The following is a 17725-nucleotide window of genomic DNA, read 5'->3' as shown; positions in this document are numbered from 1 at the left end:
ATTAAGTATACAGAACTTGTTTATTATGATGCTACTCATAGGGATTTGTACAGATACTGGCATGTATTGAAAACACCTTATAATCAAGTACATGATACATATAATGTTGCAACTGCTTAATAAAATAGAATCCTTGCCTTATAAAAGGAAGCTTGTTATAATGGAGGCTTATAGGCAGAGAGTGTTGTAATTTTTGCATACATTTCAAGACACTGGTATACTTTTTTTATGCAAAGGCAGCAGCAGCGTTGATGTTATGGTGTCATGTTGGTTTTTTTAAAGCCACCTATCTTCACTGTCTGAATCGTACAGGTATTACAGTTTTGTCTAAAATTTGTTCCCAAAGATGTTACAAGTTTGTGTTCCATGCATAAGCAGCAAGTTGTATGATGATAATGCCATAGAGAGGCAAGATACTGCATAGTACAGACCATTTGGCATGCATCCACTTTCCTTTTCCATAAACCTGTTTTTAATGTTACCCTGTTGTGGGGACAGTTTGTTGTTGTTAATAATTATGTATCATGCGGTGAGATTAATATGAAGTTATTTGTGGTCAACATTTTTGTTTAATAACTCTAGAACATGTTATATCAGGGGTGACAATTCAGATTTGTACCTTCTAGCTCAGTAAGGATAATGCGGTGAAAAATGTCCATTTTGTCATTATTGTACTCTATTGATTGTAACAAATGGGCAACTTAACCTGAAATTTTACTTGCCCAACAATGAACTTTTTTTTTTTTAATGTGTGTAGGCTAGTTGGGTTATGGAATTGTCATCTCCTGTATATTGACGCAGGCAAAAGCAATGTTGGGACTTGGCAGGTTTGTAATAGAGTGGTTCTTTAACAACATAGTGCCAATTTCTTTCCAAGGACACAAAATATGGCAAGTATCAAGGTGGAAATTAGGCTTCTACAAGATTCAGCTGATGTTCTTCTTGGAAATGACAAATGTTCAGTATGAAATTGAGACCCATGTCCTTAAGCCTTTGTGTTACCTCTCTTATCATTTTTACCATTATTGGACTTGGTGAAATGCACTTCATGAAAACTCCTTGTGAAGTTTCAGAATATTGTGAATTCACTTATTTTTTAAGGGCATCAATTTTCATTAATTTAAAAAAAAATGAATTTGTCAGTATGTAAATTATTAAAGATGGATTCCTGGTATTTTTGTTTTACAGTGGATTACTTTTTGTTTTATTTTGTTTTTAACTTTCTGTTTTGTAGCAACAATAATATTCTTAAAAATTGGTGGACCCTACAAAAATAGTGAATTCACGTTATTGTAGACAGATGTGTAAACTGCTTGACATGCAGCATATTCACTAACACTTATAACAAAGAGAGAAAAAACATGCAGCCATGTTTCTAGTACATTTTTTGTGTTGTAATATATAGATCAGTTGAAATTTCTTGGTAAGGCTTTATGCTGTGAAAAAGTACAGCAATTTTTTTCTGCACAGAAAACATCTTTCTTATAATTTAAATGGTTGACGGGGCTTCAACAGTATCATGACACTGGTCCCCCTGATGAAAGGCCACCCCTTTTATAAGACTGCCACCTTGACTGAGAACAAAATGTAATTTAACTACTTTGTTCTCAGTATGAAATACCACCATATTTTACAAAACCATTTTTTTTACTGCAGGATTGGTGGCCTTATAAGAGGGGAAGCAGTGTGCTGTAAATGAAAATTGTATTGAAATAGGATCTTCTTTTTACTTCTTGATACTTGCAACCATTTGAAAGGGTTTGCCTATATTTTGCTTTACTGGACCAATGTCTGAGTATTTATTTTCAAAAAGTCTTGACATTTCCTGTTTGGACTTATGTTTATGTTTCCTGTTTATGAATGTAATAACACATCTTAACATTTTGCATTATAAAAACTTAAAAACAGAAATCGGGGCATTATATATTGCAGATTCCTTTGTGGGTATAAAGTACCACATTAGAAGCGAAGCAGTACATTTTCGATCACTGATAAAGATCATTTGTAAAACTTTATTTCTGTGTAGTGATGCTGATTGACAAGTATCAAATAATATATCTACCATCTTTCTCTTTGATATTGGCCTGCATCCACTTTTGCCCCCTCCCACCCCCCACCCACCCCCCAATTGACTTATTTCTTGAATTATAGAAATATGATTACACCCAGTAAAGTTTATGTAAGGGGTAGAGGGGTAATTAAGGCTAGTGTCTTAATCATGTACTATAATAAAATAATTTGCAGGAAACATTAAAAAGAACAAAAATTGTCATTTTTTACAAGGGCACTTACATAATGTTTAACATTTCTATTAAGTGTTCAAAATGTCTGCAATTAAGTATATTTAATATTGTAATTGTTATCATTCATTCCTAAATCCAGTATCTGCAAGTCATCTTTAAGTGCCGAGTATTAAATCTTTTATTTCAAAATTCATTGAATGAAATGTGGCATTTTAAAGCAGCTTGTGTTTCAGAAATATACATATCCAAGATAAGTGCAAAGTAATGGTATCTTTTTTTTTCTTGTTGAAGCCCTGTTTGATCCCTTTTTTTGTCATGTCACAAGACCTGTATGCTTAATGTTTCTTTGTTTTTAGTCGGGTGATTGGACATTGTGTTAGCTGTCATTTAGGTCGTCTCCTAATCTGTGAGATATTTTGAATCTGAATCAAAAGTCAATTTTCCAGGTACATTCCTCTTTTTATATTCCTTACTATAGTTCACTCTGCTGAACATCTTGAATATCTGCATTTGTTTCTCATTGACTTTTCACTTCAGCTAAAATTACCAAATTAATTTCTTGCACGAATGATTTAAACATAATTCATGCTGACATACAGTGCAGCACCATTCATTCAATACATGCTGAAAAAGACTGGTCTATGTACATGTAATCTGCCATGTTCATCCCGAGTTCAAGAAGAGTTCATTTTTGATACTGCAGACAAATCAAAGGGAGACAACTACATTTTGGCCAAATAGAACCAAGTAGGAAAGATGATCACTATTTAATAAACAAAATGACTCTTCCACAGGTCATGGCAACATTTAAAATTTTTATGTAAACAGTCCACCCTGTTTTAACATATATTTAATGAGATGTGTTAAGCTCTGTGTCGATTTGAATGGTGTTGAAATATTTTGTGCACAAAACAAATTAGTTTTACATTTAATGACACTAATCTGAAAATTCACTGAGCAACAGATGTTGCATCATTCAGATTGTTGTACAGAACAAATTATAAATGCTTTGAAGATGTACAGAAAATATGTATTTGTTTATTGAAAAGTTTCTCCTTCCATTAAGATGTTATCTTCAGTTTGTAAACCATTACAAAATTAGATTAAAGGTCTTTCAGCCTGCTTTTCTGATTGAGATGATCCATTTTGATATTTAAGTCTTGATTTGATTGTCTGGGCTTTTTATCAAATATTACATATTTACAGCATTTCTTTTTGCATGCTACAACAGATGCAAAGATAATATATCAGTAGTAACTGAACATGCATTTTACACTTAAAAGAGGATGAAATATGCTATACTGCCAAATTTGACACATCACAATATTCGCATTGGATACTGACTTTTAAATTTTGATGTAAGTGATCCTTTGTACTGCAGGAGCTGTGGTGGATTAATGATTAATGTGTTAGCCTTGCAGCTGAAAGAGTGTGGATTAGAATCCTACTGTTTGATCAGCCTGGGTTCAGCTACCATGCTGTGTCTTTGTGCAAGGCACTTTACCCCAGTTGACTTGGCACTAAATAACCAATTTTTGTTGCTGTGCCAAAAAACACCTAACCAAACAAATCTGTCATATTGCATTTCATTCATTAGTAGTTGAAAGGGGGTGGGTGGGTGGTTGAGAACTGTGATTATGAACTATTCGAGGTTTAGTAGAAAAAATTTGCCACCTAAGCATAAATTGTCTTTAAATAAGATCCTAATATTTAATTTCATCTTTACACAATGTGTGGGCTAGTGTAGATTTTTCAGTGTAGAAATGGATATGTGAAACTCATGATTATTAAATTGATCTAATACAGTTTTGCTCTCTAGATCTTTCAAGTAATTATTTGAATGTACCATGGAATATTGTCTTGGATTTAGTTTGGGATTTTGCTTGTGAATATCAAGAAAATATGTCATGTTGCACCCATGCCAGTGTCCTTAACCTCATTCCAGTGTCTTTAAGTTTCCAGCAGTGTTTAGCTTACCTGACCAAAAGGCCAAGTGAACTTGTATGGTCCTGCATTCAGCATGTGTGGTGTGCATCATATAGCATGTCTTGACCATAATCTGTCAGCATATAATATCTTAAAACTTCTCAAAAAGCACTGAACCATTTTCAAGTACATTTAGCAGAGAGCATCTTTGGATGAACGGCTTATTAGTTCGTACAAATGATGCCAATCTATCAAATGCAGCCATCATTATTAGAATTGGAAAACCTTCAAACATCTTTTCTCCAAATTTGCTTAATTTGCTTAGCAGATATTATACTTGCTTGGCAAGCATCTGGCTATGACTGGCTTTCTAACATCAACAAATGATGACAATCTGCTGGCAAATATGATCATGATTCCCTTCTCAAAAATTACTGTACAGACTTGGACCAAATTGGACAGAAAGCATTCTGGCATGGAACCCATGCAATTTTATACAGATGGTGCCATTTCACAATAAATTGCTTATCAAAATGCCTTTAAATGACTTTGTCTCACAAATCTAGATCGAAATTCACCAAATTTGACTTTAAGCATCATGATTTGAAGGACTTCTAATTTTTTTTAAATACAAATAATGTTGGTCTGCTATAATATATGGTTGTGGTTACTAAAAATAGAAAAACTTTCAAACAGATTCTCAAAAACTGCTCAACGGAATTTACCAATTGTGACAAAGCATTCTGGTATAAAGTCTTTTTGGTACTGGACAAGTAAAGGTAATGTGTGCCATACAGTATGGATGAAGATACAAAATATTGAGAAACCTTGAAACAATTGTCTGCATAACATACGCAATTGTCAGTATTGAAGATATTTTGTCAGAAACCAACCGTCTGATCCAGATTTCTTATCCAACTGCTCTTGTGTTTGGCTGTTAGGCATATATCAACCAGGTGAGTAATCTCAGGTTCACATGGGCCTCTTGTTCATATTTCATTTCTTTTGCATGTTATCATCCTTCAATATAAGGTCCTGAGCCCTGTTAAAATAACCCATATTCCCGTCATGACATATTGAGAGATATGAAAATCAAAATCGGAGATCTTGCCATGATAACCTAACTGAAAGAAGACTTTGATAATCTATTTATTGTGGGTGTCAGAAAGTGGCATATATAATAATAAATTACTTGTATATCACTGGAAGGAGGTGGGCTCTTCTGTACTGTTTTGCATGCTTTTATTGATTACCAACATCAGTGTAATTCATTGTAGTGAGTTGGACAGTGTTCAATTTTGGAAGTGCCAAGGAGATATTTGCTTTGGGTTTTCTGCCTAACAAATACATTTGTGTGATTCTAGATGAAAAATTAAGACTTGCTTATTTCCTGATTAATGGTAACACTATGTAGATTGTAGAGCACAGCACACCCCTCTTGGCATTTCATTTTATTGATGAACACTGCTACTGATATAGCCAATATAGATTTGTTTTAAATGATGTATTAATAGCCATATTCTTTAATTTTTAATCCTAAAATTATTTACTTATTACTTTAAGAATATGTGTGTATTACTCTGTTACCTATAGATAAAAAAAGGAAAATTATGAGCTCTTTATTAACTGCTTCATGATAGTATTTTATTTCAAATCTGTGTATGCTTTAAATATTGAAAATTCAACATGTCAGACATACAAAATTTGCAAAATAATTTGCAAGGTATCGGTTGTTAGGCAATCATTTTGTCATTTCTTAAATTAGGTTACAATGCATTTGTGTCATAAATATGTGTTCCCTTTTAATCAGCTGACAAAATTGAAATAATTTGTAATCTGAATAGTAGCTTGCAGAATTATTAAAGTGCTGATTGTAGTAAATAAAGTTGATTTGTAAAAATGGCTAAATTCATATTCCTTAATAATAAAATAAAATACTTTTTCATCCAGTTTATCCCATGTCAGTTATATATGCCTTTAGTCAGTAAATGTTTTTTTGATTTTTTTTTTAATTCAGATGGACTCCTGGTAATACTGCCATACTGCACTTTGTTTATTTTGCATTTCCAATGCACTAACAGTCCCATGAAATTATTTTACCAGTTATACACTAACCTCTGTCCAATGGAAATTCCTGATACTTTCTACCAAGTGTCTATTCGTTGCTTGGACATTGACATATATGCTATGTGGCAATCTGTAAAGAGGGAGTACGCTTTTGAAACCTAGTCATCCTTATGGCAGACAGAATTTCTGAAGTTAAAGTCTTTGAAAGCTTTTGTTTAAATGATCATCCTAGAAGTTTCTCAATAATTTTAGAAGTTTCTTTGTTTATGAAAAGCATTAAATGATTTTATTCCTGCTGGGATTTTATAAAATTCTTGAAATGATGCCTATGTTGAGTACATAATTGTTTTCATCCATTCAGACCACAGTAAACTATGGATGTAAATATTGTAATTACATGTTTACATCCAAAGACCATTATAACAAATGACTGAAACCTGAATGTATATACAGTTGTTATGAAAATAGGTACATATTTTGTAAGTGGATTGTACTGTATCTGCTTTAAAGAAAATATACTTACTTTACGACCAGACAACTTATTTCTTTCTAAAATAGTAGTGGTTCTCCATAATTGTAGCCTTATTTTTAGTAGTTCTATATCTGATTGGATCTGGGTATAACATGCTGCTTAATGGTACCTAGCAGTTTTAGATGTTTATTCTAAAAATGTCACTTGTGATTATTATGGCTTGACCATACCTCTCAAGGGTGCATCTTGTACTACCCATATCCAGCTGTCATATGTAAAGTTTTCATACATTTCCTTTTATTAACTTGTGCAGGACTTAATGAATTAAAACTGCTTAGTACCTTTGAAGGACTTTATAGATTTTAAACTAAATGAATTCGAGGCCTTTCATGAATAAGACTTTGGTCAGGTTCTATTTTGGTCATTTTGTTGGAAAATTGTGCAGAGTTTTGGCATGTTTGAACTTTATGCTCTATAACTTTGGATAGACTTCATTGATTGAAACCAAAGTGGATGTGAGGTTTTGACATAAAGAAAACCCTGCTCAGGTTTGATTATCTCCTCGTTCCAGCAAAATTTTATAGAGTTATGGCTCCTATTTGACTTCGAAATTTACTCTTTAATTGCACCATGATGGTCAAGGAGTCTGTGTCTTCGGAAACATTTCTAGCTCTTTACATTCTTATAACTATCTTGATCCAGATCTGTATACACATGAAGAGCTGGAACACTCACTCGTACATTGTCCCTGTGTTTTGCATAACATTTTTTGTTCATCATGGATCATTCTGTGGTAAATAAAAGAGAAGAAATCTTAACGGTCATATTTTTCAGTGGATTGTGGGATAGGTGTCCTCAAGCATAATACATGTCAAGGAAGAACTTTAAAATTGTCAGTTTGTCTTTCTGTGAATTTCGGTCAAGTTTTCTAATGTTAAATATGTATGTTAACAAAATGTCATTGATAAAATGTTCATTTCATTTGTACTCTAGACATGTTGCCACATAGTGTAACAAATAAGCAAAACGAGTCTTCATTCCAACAGCTGAATCATATGCTGCACATAGATATTCATGATAGACCCTTGCTCCTTATAGTGGCTTGAATTGGCTGTATTGCCTGTTTTATGACCTCACACAATAAGTACTGTAATTTCTCACAAAAAGACGGTGGATTCCTTCCAGCTGGTACATAATGCAATTGCAGATGAGCTTTTGATTTTTCTAATGTAATTTTTTTTAAAATCTTGGATATAAAAACGGATATTAAGTATACCTTTCAGTGTTAATTTTAATACTGGGAATTTTTAAATTTGTATGGCTATCATTTTTAGTGTATGTGTCAAAGAGTAGTTTGATCAGTTTGGAGAAGGAGCCTGATTTTTTTCCACAGAAGAATCACAGTTCACTAGGTCTTTAATTCTGAGGTTTGTTGCATCTGTAAAGTTCTATAAAATTGGTTCCCAATGAAAAATAGTGAACTAGCTAGTTGATTTAATGATGTATATTAGTAATTATATTTGTGTTATTGTATCTTGCCAAAAAGGAACATAGGTATCTCACTTGGTCATCATATCATCCAGGTAAAAGTAAGGGTTATTGGATGACTCGGATTATCACTTTGGCAAGGGCAAAATCTGCAGTGTGTCATTCAGGAGATTTCCAAACTCTGGGACCAAAAGAGGGTACAGGTTCTAATTGGACCACACCTTATTTTGCTTGTATGATGTATCTCAGATCAAGACACCACTCAATTGCCTCAGCACTATATAATTTTTCATATGTTGAAGTACTGTTATGGATCAGTCAATCAATCAGTCTTGCATAATTGTATTCCTGCCTTCAACATTTGAAAGACAGTATGTAAAGTATATGAAATTGATAAAACTGCTAGATCTTTGTGCTTTGTGGAGAGGTGTAATTTAACCATCATTGTGTGTGTGTGTGTGTGTGTGTGTGTACATATATATATATACACACACACACACATACATCCTACATGTCTGAAAAGTGAGAAAGTATGGTGCTTATAAGAAAGCTTTCCTCTTGTCATAAATCTCTTATTTGATAAGTGATTCTCTTTGTTAATTATAAATGAGAAGGTGAATGTAAAACTCATCAGTTCAGACTTAAATTATTAAATTATGTCTTCCAGTTCATGATGTGGATCTGCATATGCAAGAGGAAAGTTTTCATTAACCACTTAATTGTATTTAGTCGTAGTGAAAAGAAAGGACAATGTGCATGTTTTCTTACTGCTCATATGGATGTACATGCAGCTTTCATTAGCAGTATGGTAATAGGAGTTTTTAGTGAATTATATGCACTTTTACATAACCACCTGCAATTTTTTTTTTTTTTTTTGTTGAGAAACTATGGTTTTTTGATTAGTATTTCTGTGGTTCTGTATATTTCTTGCCCCCTGTGTAAGTATTCAGCATTTGTTCTTGTTTTCACTATCAAATTACAGTTTTCCTCCTTGAGCCCTGTAGTTAATGCTTTTAATAAATATTTGTCAAGTTAGTAAAATTTGAAATGGTTTATGTGGAATTTGTTTCTTTTATGAAATTGTTTGTATGTGTGTGTTGTAAGAATTTTTTTGTAGCTTCCATTTTGAAAAAATAACTAAGAAAACTCCACCTATTAACTTCAAGCACATTAACTTTTAAACCAGTCTCTGGGTAATAATATAATTTGTGGTCATCTAAAAAAATGAAGTGAATTTAGTTTTCTGAAAAACACTGAATGAAGTTGGTGATGGAGCATTGAAGAATTCTGTAAGTGCATTGCATTATAAGGGATCAAATGCCTCCAGTTTGATCAAGAGCAAACCATGTCCTTTTAACATAAGCCTTGCTTTCTGTGGAGCAGAATCATTTACATAGGTCAAGTATAGTTAATCAAAACTGCATTGGAAATAGGACATATTGGGGAAAAAAATCATTTGAAACAAAAATTTTAAAAAAAGGCCATGTAACAGAGTCTGCATCATTAATTTAGGTTTGTTGTTACAGGAATTACTTAATAACCAAGTTTTTGCCATACCTGTAGGATTATACAATCATGTGATGTCATTTGTTTTCATGGGTACCTTACATACTTGGTTTTAAGTCCAGTCCAACTGTGCAGGCAGGATAGATTCTGATCTGGCAGATAAGGGTCTAGGTTGTTTGTTCTACAGATTAGTCCTTTACAAACTACTTAGACCCTGATTTTCTGGTGCATTATGCAATGTCAGATCAGGGTCCATACAGTTTGCAGTTGAAGTTGACCTATAATTGAGTATGTACATTATCAGTTTTCATGGTTTTCCTAAAAGTGACATTTCATTAGGACTTTTAGTAGTAGTCCTATTGTTTTCACAGTGGAAATGCTGTTCATTGGGTCCTTAAAGTTTGTAGCAACTACCAAATCCAGGAAAAGAGGTACCTTCAAAAAATAGTGAATTCACAGTACATATAGTTACTCATTAAAATGGTGTTCAAGGCGAGTAATAACAGTGCACTGTGATATAACGAAGCAATTTATTTTGGGGTTCATCATTATTCATAGTATCACTACTGTATTATGTAACAGGATGTGTGACCATAGTCGCCTTACAAGAGAGATGGTGTTATACTGACTTGCCTTGAAATGAGGTACAACTCTATTGCAAATTCATTTTTTTCTGTGGGTATAGGGTTTTAGTGTTCTGTGATAAAAAAAAATACATTTTTGTTGGTACTTTATTTTGTTGCTTTGGACAGGCATCTTTGCTTTTTTTATACAGAAGAATCACTGTACACTTTCTTAAATTTGGGTGTTGGAGAAACCATGAAATCCTGTAATTATGGTACTCTACCAAAAAAATATACCCACCAAAAAAAATGAATTCGAGGCAATTTAGGGTTGCTCACCATATTTCTTCTCTCTTCACATTATTTATAAGTTTCATTGAGAAGTCTCAAAAACAACAAATTCATTTATGTTTTCAAATTTTATGAACATTATGCAGTTTGTAACTATTTTAATATTTGTTTGCCAGTACAAATGCATTGTTTTGAAAAGATCAAACCTCTTATCCTACATAATATATGTTAAGGAGAGTATTCTCATCAGAAGAATGGATGTTACATGAAATGCTTTATTTATTGTTGGAAAACATTCTGTCATGACTATATTTTGTATTGATTGTTTTTACATTTGCTATGTTAAACCCACTTGTTTTTAGAGCAATTTCCAATGATTCTGTCTCTTATTTCGGATGATTTGTTTCTCAAGTATTTCTTAACGCATATATGCAATGTTGATAGTTAGTTCTTTGTTTCTCACCAGACAGTGGCTAAATTATTAAGAATACAGAGTATATTAAATAATGTCATGAGACTTTAAAATTCTACATTTGTGTGAATTCATTAATATCTTTGATGGATGCCTCATTGTTGGCAAATAATAAAACTTGTGTCAGATGTGTTGGGTTGAACACCCATGATACAAGAGGAAAACCTGACTGATGGTCTTCATTTTTAAAGACATTTTTTGGGGAGTGTTTTCAGTGTTGTTACATTCTGCATCCTCATTGCCAGCAGTTGCCATTTGTATCAGAAACCATCTCATCCAGTCATCACACTTCTGTATTTCTTTAAAACAAGATATTGAAAATAGCACATGACAGTAGCAATAGATTGAAACTAGCACATGACATGTACACTACATTGAAACTAGCACATGATACTGACAATGCATCAAAAGTAGCACGACACTGACAGCTCATTGGAACTAGCACAGAACACTGACAATACATTGAAACTAGCACATGACACTGACAATGCATCGAAAAAAGCATGACACTGACAGCTCATTGGAACTAGCACAGGACACTGACAATGCATCAAAAGTAGCATGAAACTGACAGCTCATTGGAACTAACACAGGACACTGACAATACATTGAAACAGCACATGACACTGACATGCATGTATGTAAATTAAATAGAATTGCTTTTTAAAAAAAATATGTAATAAATAAAATGTATATTGATTCTCTGTTTCAGGTTTCCGTTATCATTAATGTTGATACATGTTATTAAGATGTAATTTTGCCCCCTTTTTTATAATCTATCCACAGAATTACTTGGGACTGCTGCAAATTCGAGAAATAGATGAAATCCAACCATAATATATTGCAGTTTTCATTTGTAGACAACTAATGATCACATGATTGAACAGTTATAGCTTTTATTTTTGCTACATTAGTACATCAGATAAATTTGACATATAAATGCACAATTCATACTTGTCTAACCATCTTATAAGATTTTATCATCAAACATAAAAGTTAATTTATATTTTGTATCACTGCTTCCTCTCTGTATGTTGTAGCTTTTATATGACTGCAGTAGCGAGTCTTCCATTATTTCACCATATGCATCTTGTTTGTATTGCTGTTTAAAATGTGCAGTTTTACACGTTCAAATCTGTTGAGGTGTTTTGAACTAGGATAATCGTGTAATTAGGCTTTTACTTCATTCTAGACTAATGCATATGATCTTCCAGCCTTGCTGCCTCGTGTATTTATTTTTGCTAAGTATTCAGGGGTTTAAGTGAGAAATTAATTCCTTTGCACTAGGTTACTAAATAATTGACATTTGCTTTAGATCAGTGATACCATCAGAGGGTGCTTTCATTGTCAAAAAAGCCTAGAATATCTTCCCAGATGAGACAGAGCTTTCATTTGTAACAGGAGTGTAACCTTGATGAATGTCATCAAAGTCGGAATAAAATATATACAGGATAATATCGGACAATTTCTCATTGATGATGTTGGTAGATGTCAGGCTACTCATTTTTAATAATGTCTTTATTTTTTATATAATCCATTATCATAACATTCACCATTAATGTGAACTTCTGGTGTTAGATGTGAGACAGAAAGCAGTTAATGATCAAGCCACAATGTTCTTAAGCCAGAAACCTTGCTTTATGAAACATAGTTGCCATATTTCTCCAAGGATAATTCCATGCTCGAGACCATCCCTAACTTTTATATAATTTAGGAAAATGTTTTTGAAAGAAACCATTATCCATTCATAGTCCACCCCCATCTTATCTTCACATTAGAAAGGTTGCAACTCCTATGGTTTAACATTGGAGAAGTAGTGCAAGTTTGTCATTTACTCCCTCACATCTACATAAAGAAGATCAATTCATTAAATATGCAGATATCTGGCAGTAGACAGTACAGAACTAATAGAGCCAGATGGCATCATTGTTTATGTTGCATATGTTGTTAAATGTATTTGACAACATGCTATAAGACACACCATTTTCCTTCTGTCATGTTTTTCAACTTTTGTGTTGTGTTTTCAGGAATCAAACCAGGAAAACATAAATTTTGATCGTAACTGTTTTGAAGGTACCCATTCCTTCTCCTTGAGTCTTAACAGTGGCGTATTACTCCGTACATACTAGTACAGAATGTTTTATTATTTATTCATACTTCATGTGCCCATGACTGCCAGACAGAAAACTCGTCGTTGCCTATAAACTGAATATTACTAAATGATCATGTATGCTTAGTCTTTCCTCAGCAAAAATTCTTAATTCGAAAGCTGGTAGGTTTCATAAATGGTTTCACTATACCCAAGTCTACTCATATCTCCTACTGTTTTGTCATACAAAGCACTTTGGGAATTATTGTTTTCTTTTCTCCAAGAGTTCAAAAACTTTCATTAAGTATACAACAGCTTATGTCATATCTAGATATGTCAGTTGTTGGCCATGCGTCAAAAAAGAAATATCTACTTTAAAAAAAACCTTAAAATTGTGGAATAGAATTAAGTGGTGTTCATCACTTTGTCTAATCTGCAATGGTATTATGCCAGTATTAAGCAAATTTTATGAGGATCATTGAAAAGGTAGGGGGTTGGTGTTACTTGGTCTATTCAATCTGCATTAGTTCTGAAGGCATGATAACAAATAATGAATAATTAATCTCATGGAAATGGAATTCACAAGATTAATTCTAAAGTATTGTTTGCATCAAGAAAAGAAAAAATTTGTGGAGTGAAAAACAGGAATTAAGCATAATGGATTGTTTCTATAGGTCAAAATATCTATAGGGCAGACTGGTGAAATCAGAAGCAGATTATGTTTTGGGCACATGAAGTGTTTGCCTGCAGATTTATACCACCCTGCTTCTTGCTGTGTGTGTTGTTTGCTGTCCACCAGCTTGTTCAGATAGTTTCCATAAAGAAAGGACATACAGGTGGACAGACAGACAAGCAACATCTGTCTCAGTGTTTGTTTTGCTAGCCTGGACTGATGAAATAAAGTATGCAGCTAGATGTCAACAGAACAAAGAAGGGGTGTCACTTTTATAAAAATATTATTACATTTAAATAGAGCACAATTGGATCATATTGTACTTAATTATTTTACAGTTCTTGAAAAGATGTAATGAATTATTTATTCAGTGATATTTCATTCCAAAATCTGAATATTGGTTAAGTTTGTAATATAGGTTAAAATCATACCTTTCCTTCCAATTTAAGATGAAGCAATTCATGTGGATATTGTGAAGTATTATTTATCAATAGAATTAAGCAACAGTTATTTAAAGGCTGATCAATCTATTTCATGCATTTTCTTAATATGAACTGTATGTTTTTGTCTGTATTGGCCATGGGAAGTAGGATATTGTGTGAAGTGAAGTGTCATCCAATATTTAGCTTATGCTCAGGAAAGTAATAGCTTGTGAATAATAAATGTATACTTGCTTATGAGTCAAGTCCAACTGCAAACTTGACAAACTAATGTCTGCCATAGCATGATTTGCTGGCAGATATGGTCTATGCATTTTGTTATGATTAATCAACAGACCCTGATCAGGGGGTGCATGACATCATGGCAAGGCCAGGTGTCTTTTGCAGTTGAACTCAACTTATAAGAGAGTATAACAGTAAATATTATCTGTATGAATCAATAGGAATTGATATTATTATTTGATCTGGAAGCTTCAAGAGAAGTTTCAGTAATTTTGAAAGTGGTACAAAAGACATCTTTTCCTGAGTGCCTTATGAAATCATTTATGTGTTGACACCAGTTTTGAAATTGTGAATAATTAATGTTGATGATATGCATAGGCATGCATGCTGATGTGTCTGGTATTTGTAAGTAAATACTTTTTGTCTTATTTGGAAATTGCCTTTCTATGTGAAATTTTTTAATTACCTTTGGAAATAGCTCCAGACTACAAAAATTTACCAAAAGAGGGAATGTTTTCATTTTTCTTACTAATAAATGTATATTATTTGGAGCATTCTTTTAATTCAAAGTATTTATCAATATATTAGTTATCAATCAGTTCTGAGATTATATCCGGTCAGTCCAGGCTAGTACACTTATTTTAATTGGGATTGGTGCAAGGGCTGTTACATATTCATAGATACTGTGCCTCTATTGGGCAAGAAGACAACCTGTATTTGGCAAGAGACCTAATACATTTGTTATTTTTGTTCTTATTTTTGTTATAATTATTAACTCGCAGTGTGTGTTTCTTTCATGGCCACCATGTACATTTTTAATCTTTTCATTCTCACATTCTGTATGCCCCTGGCTGGCTTCTGATGTACTAGACTTGTATTCATGTATCTTAGAGACAATTACACCACCGGATAGGCTTCTCTCACAATGTTGATATAATTATCACACTAATGCATGCTTGATCTATTTTTCCTGTTTCGTAGATGGACCTGATACAACAAATCAGACTGCTTCATGCCTTTGTTTTGTTTTTTCAGGCCATAAAGGCAGCTGCTGTTGAGGAGAAAAGTCTTGGAAGCAGTCCAACTGGGAACAAAACAGATGCAAAAGATGATGCAAAGTAAGCAAGTAGGGTTGTCATTATAACAAGGCTCTTGAACAGTTGATTTTGGTTATTGTATGCAAATAAATTGCTTGCAAACGCAAGAAACATTTAGTGCATTCAAAATACACAAAATATTTTGACTGTTTAGTCTCCTGTCTTCAGCATATCTTTAAGATATCATGCACACACAGTAGTCTACATGGAAATTCATTTTTCTGTACTAGGCATCCTGTAGGTTCAGTGTGTGGAATAGATCTGATACATTCACCAGCATTTTGTAAGAGATGATCAGTGGAGGCAGAAGTAACATTGGCTTGGTGGTTTGCCTGACTCCAGTTGAAAGGGTGTAGGTTAGAATACTGCCATCAGCTCAACCCAGGTCAGCTTCTGGTGTGTCCTTGGGCAAGGCACTTTACTCCAATTGCTTTGGCACTAAATAACCTTTTTTTATAGCTCTGCAGTAAAGCACCAAAGCCAATTGACATAATTGTTGTAATTTGTTCCTTTGCTGCAAATATTCAATCTGAAACAAATTCTGGGCATTTTATTTTCTTAGTGACAGATCAAATCAAAAATGGTTGGAACACAATAACAAATAGCACTAATAAAGTGTACCTGGTAAAAACTTTGTCACGAGCCATCTCTTTGATTGATAGATGCATGTTGAACATTTTGGTGACCAGGACTAAAAATGATGAGTTAACTTTTTTAGGCGTTTATATAATATCCCATTGACATGGATGAAATGCAGTTCCAAACCACGGAGTGAAATATGCAGTTCATAAAATTCTGATCTTGGCCCTATTGTTCCTGGATGGTTTACTGGACTGCAGTGTTGAAAGGGTTAAATTCCTGAAAGAATTCATTAATTATTATGTCACTGAAGGTTAACATTATACCTAGTACTGAAAGGTAACATAATATATAAATAGGTGTTTAATTTCCTTGCATTACTTTATTTTCTTCTTTTTAAATGTTCACATCCTATTGTGTGGATGCATACTGTAGTATTTTCAATGTCCATCCATCACATCTCGTGTCTGTGCAGCTCAGTAACTTAAAGGGCTGAATGAATTTAGACAAAATGTGGGATGAAGTTTCATGCCAAGAAGTTCAAGATCCAGTTTGATTTTCACCAATTTTTGGTAATCATTTGGCTTAGATGTTTGCACTTTCATTACAAATTCAGTTCTGCGTAACTTCTGAAGCAGCATTGTCTGTATTTTTCATAGTTTTATTGCTGGATGAAATCTGCACATTCTGTTTGTCTCACTTAAGTGTTAGTCATTTAAGAAATTTTCAGTAACATTGAACATAAAATGAGTTTCAAGTGAATTTATACACACAGACTTTTATGAGTAATCAATTACTTCGGTCTCTTCTGGTATTTTCAAAATATGCAAATAGTTAAACAAAATGGCAGAAAACGAATGAACAAAAGTACGTTGGCAAAAATTAGGGTTATTTATTTCAGTTAAGATATGACTTAACTTAAGGGTGATTAGATAAAGTATGATTTGTTTTTATGATGGATTTGGTAGTGATGCACATATATGAAAGTAACTAGTTCATGTGAAAACAAAGAGCTTTGCTAATGTGGCATTTTTTGTCTTATTAGCACTAATCTTCTTCAATATAGTTTACATGGTTACAGAGAAAACTTTTGCAAAACCTCTGTTTTACATTATTACAAATTAATGCATTTAATTTCAGCAAAAGTACAAGACCAATAAATAGTGACATGGCAACTCTAAGGATTAAATGGATTGTTCCAGTGATGAATGGTTGAAACCAGATTTACTATTGCTGTTTATTTGTGGTGATTGTTTGAATTTTGTCCAGCCTAGCATGATTGAAGCTTGACTGCAGTTACTTACATGTCTGTTTGTCCCTCCATACATCAGTCCATACTGTAGATTACTTTCAGTGTTAAAGCATTTTATGTAGTTAGTTTCTCAAGTACATTGGTCACAGAGTCCTCATTTGGCATGTGGATACACAGATGTGTACGATACAAGTTTAGCAAAAGCTCAGAGCATGCAGGCCATGGCCTTGTCATCTATTAATGTTGATAATTTTATTGAGCTTGGTTCGTTTTAAATTCGAAAGTTTGCCCTTTCATCACAAATTATATATCTAATAATGAACTTCTTAAGTACTTGATGGATTT

At 33.2% G+C, this 17725-nt stretch overlaps 1 protein-coding gene across 3 annotated transcripts in view; it reads left to right on the top strand.

Moving 5' to 3' along the window:
* Window positions 1–17725, top strand: part of LOC149791448 (uncharacterized) — a 74787-nt gene that overhangs the window by 44636 nt on the left and 12426 nt on the right. For 2 of the 3 annotated variants that reach the window (XM_089969985.1, XM_089969987.1), the window contains one exon: window positions 15488–15570. In XM_089969985.1, coding sequence (XP_089826111.1) covers window positions 15488–15570 — 83 coding nt within the window. Of the gene's footprint in view, window positions 1–6186; window positions 6198–15487; window positions 15571–17725 lie in introns of all 3 variants that reach the window. The other variant, XM_089969986.1, reaches the window with a different exon arrangement.

Source organism: Sinohyriopsis cumingii, chromosome 9 (genome assembly GCF_028554795.1).
Source record: "Sinohyriopsis cumingii isolate HCF-2022 chromosome 9, ASM2855479v2, whole genome shotgun sequence".
NCBI classification, from domain to species: domain Eukaryota; kingdom Metazoa; phylum Mollusca; class Bivalvia; order Unionida; family Unionidae; genus Sinohyriopsis; species Sinohyriopsis cumingii.
Note: the sequence above shows the minus strand (reverse complement) of the source record. Positions and strands in the feature narration are given on the sequence as shown.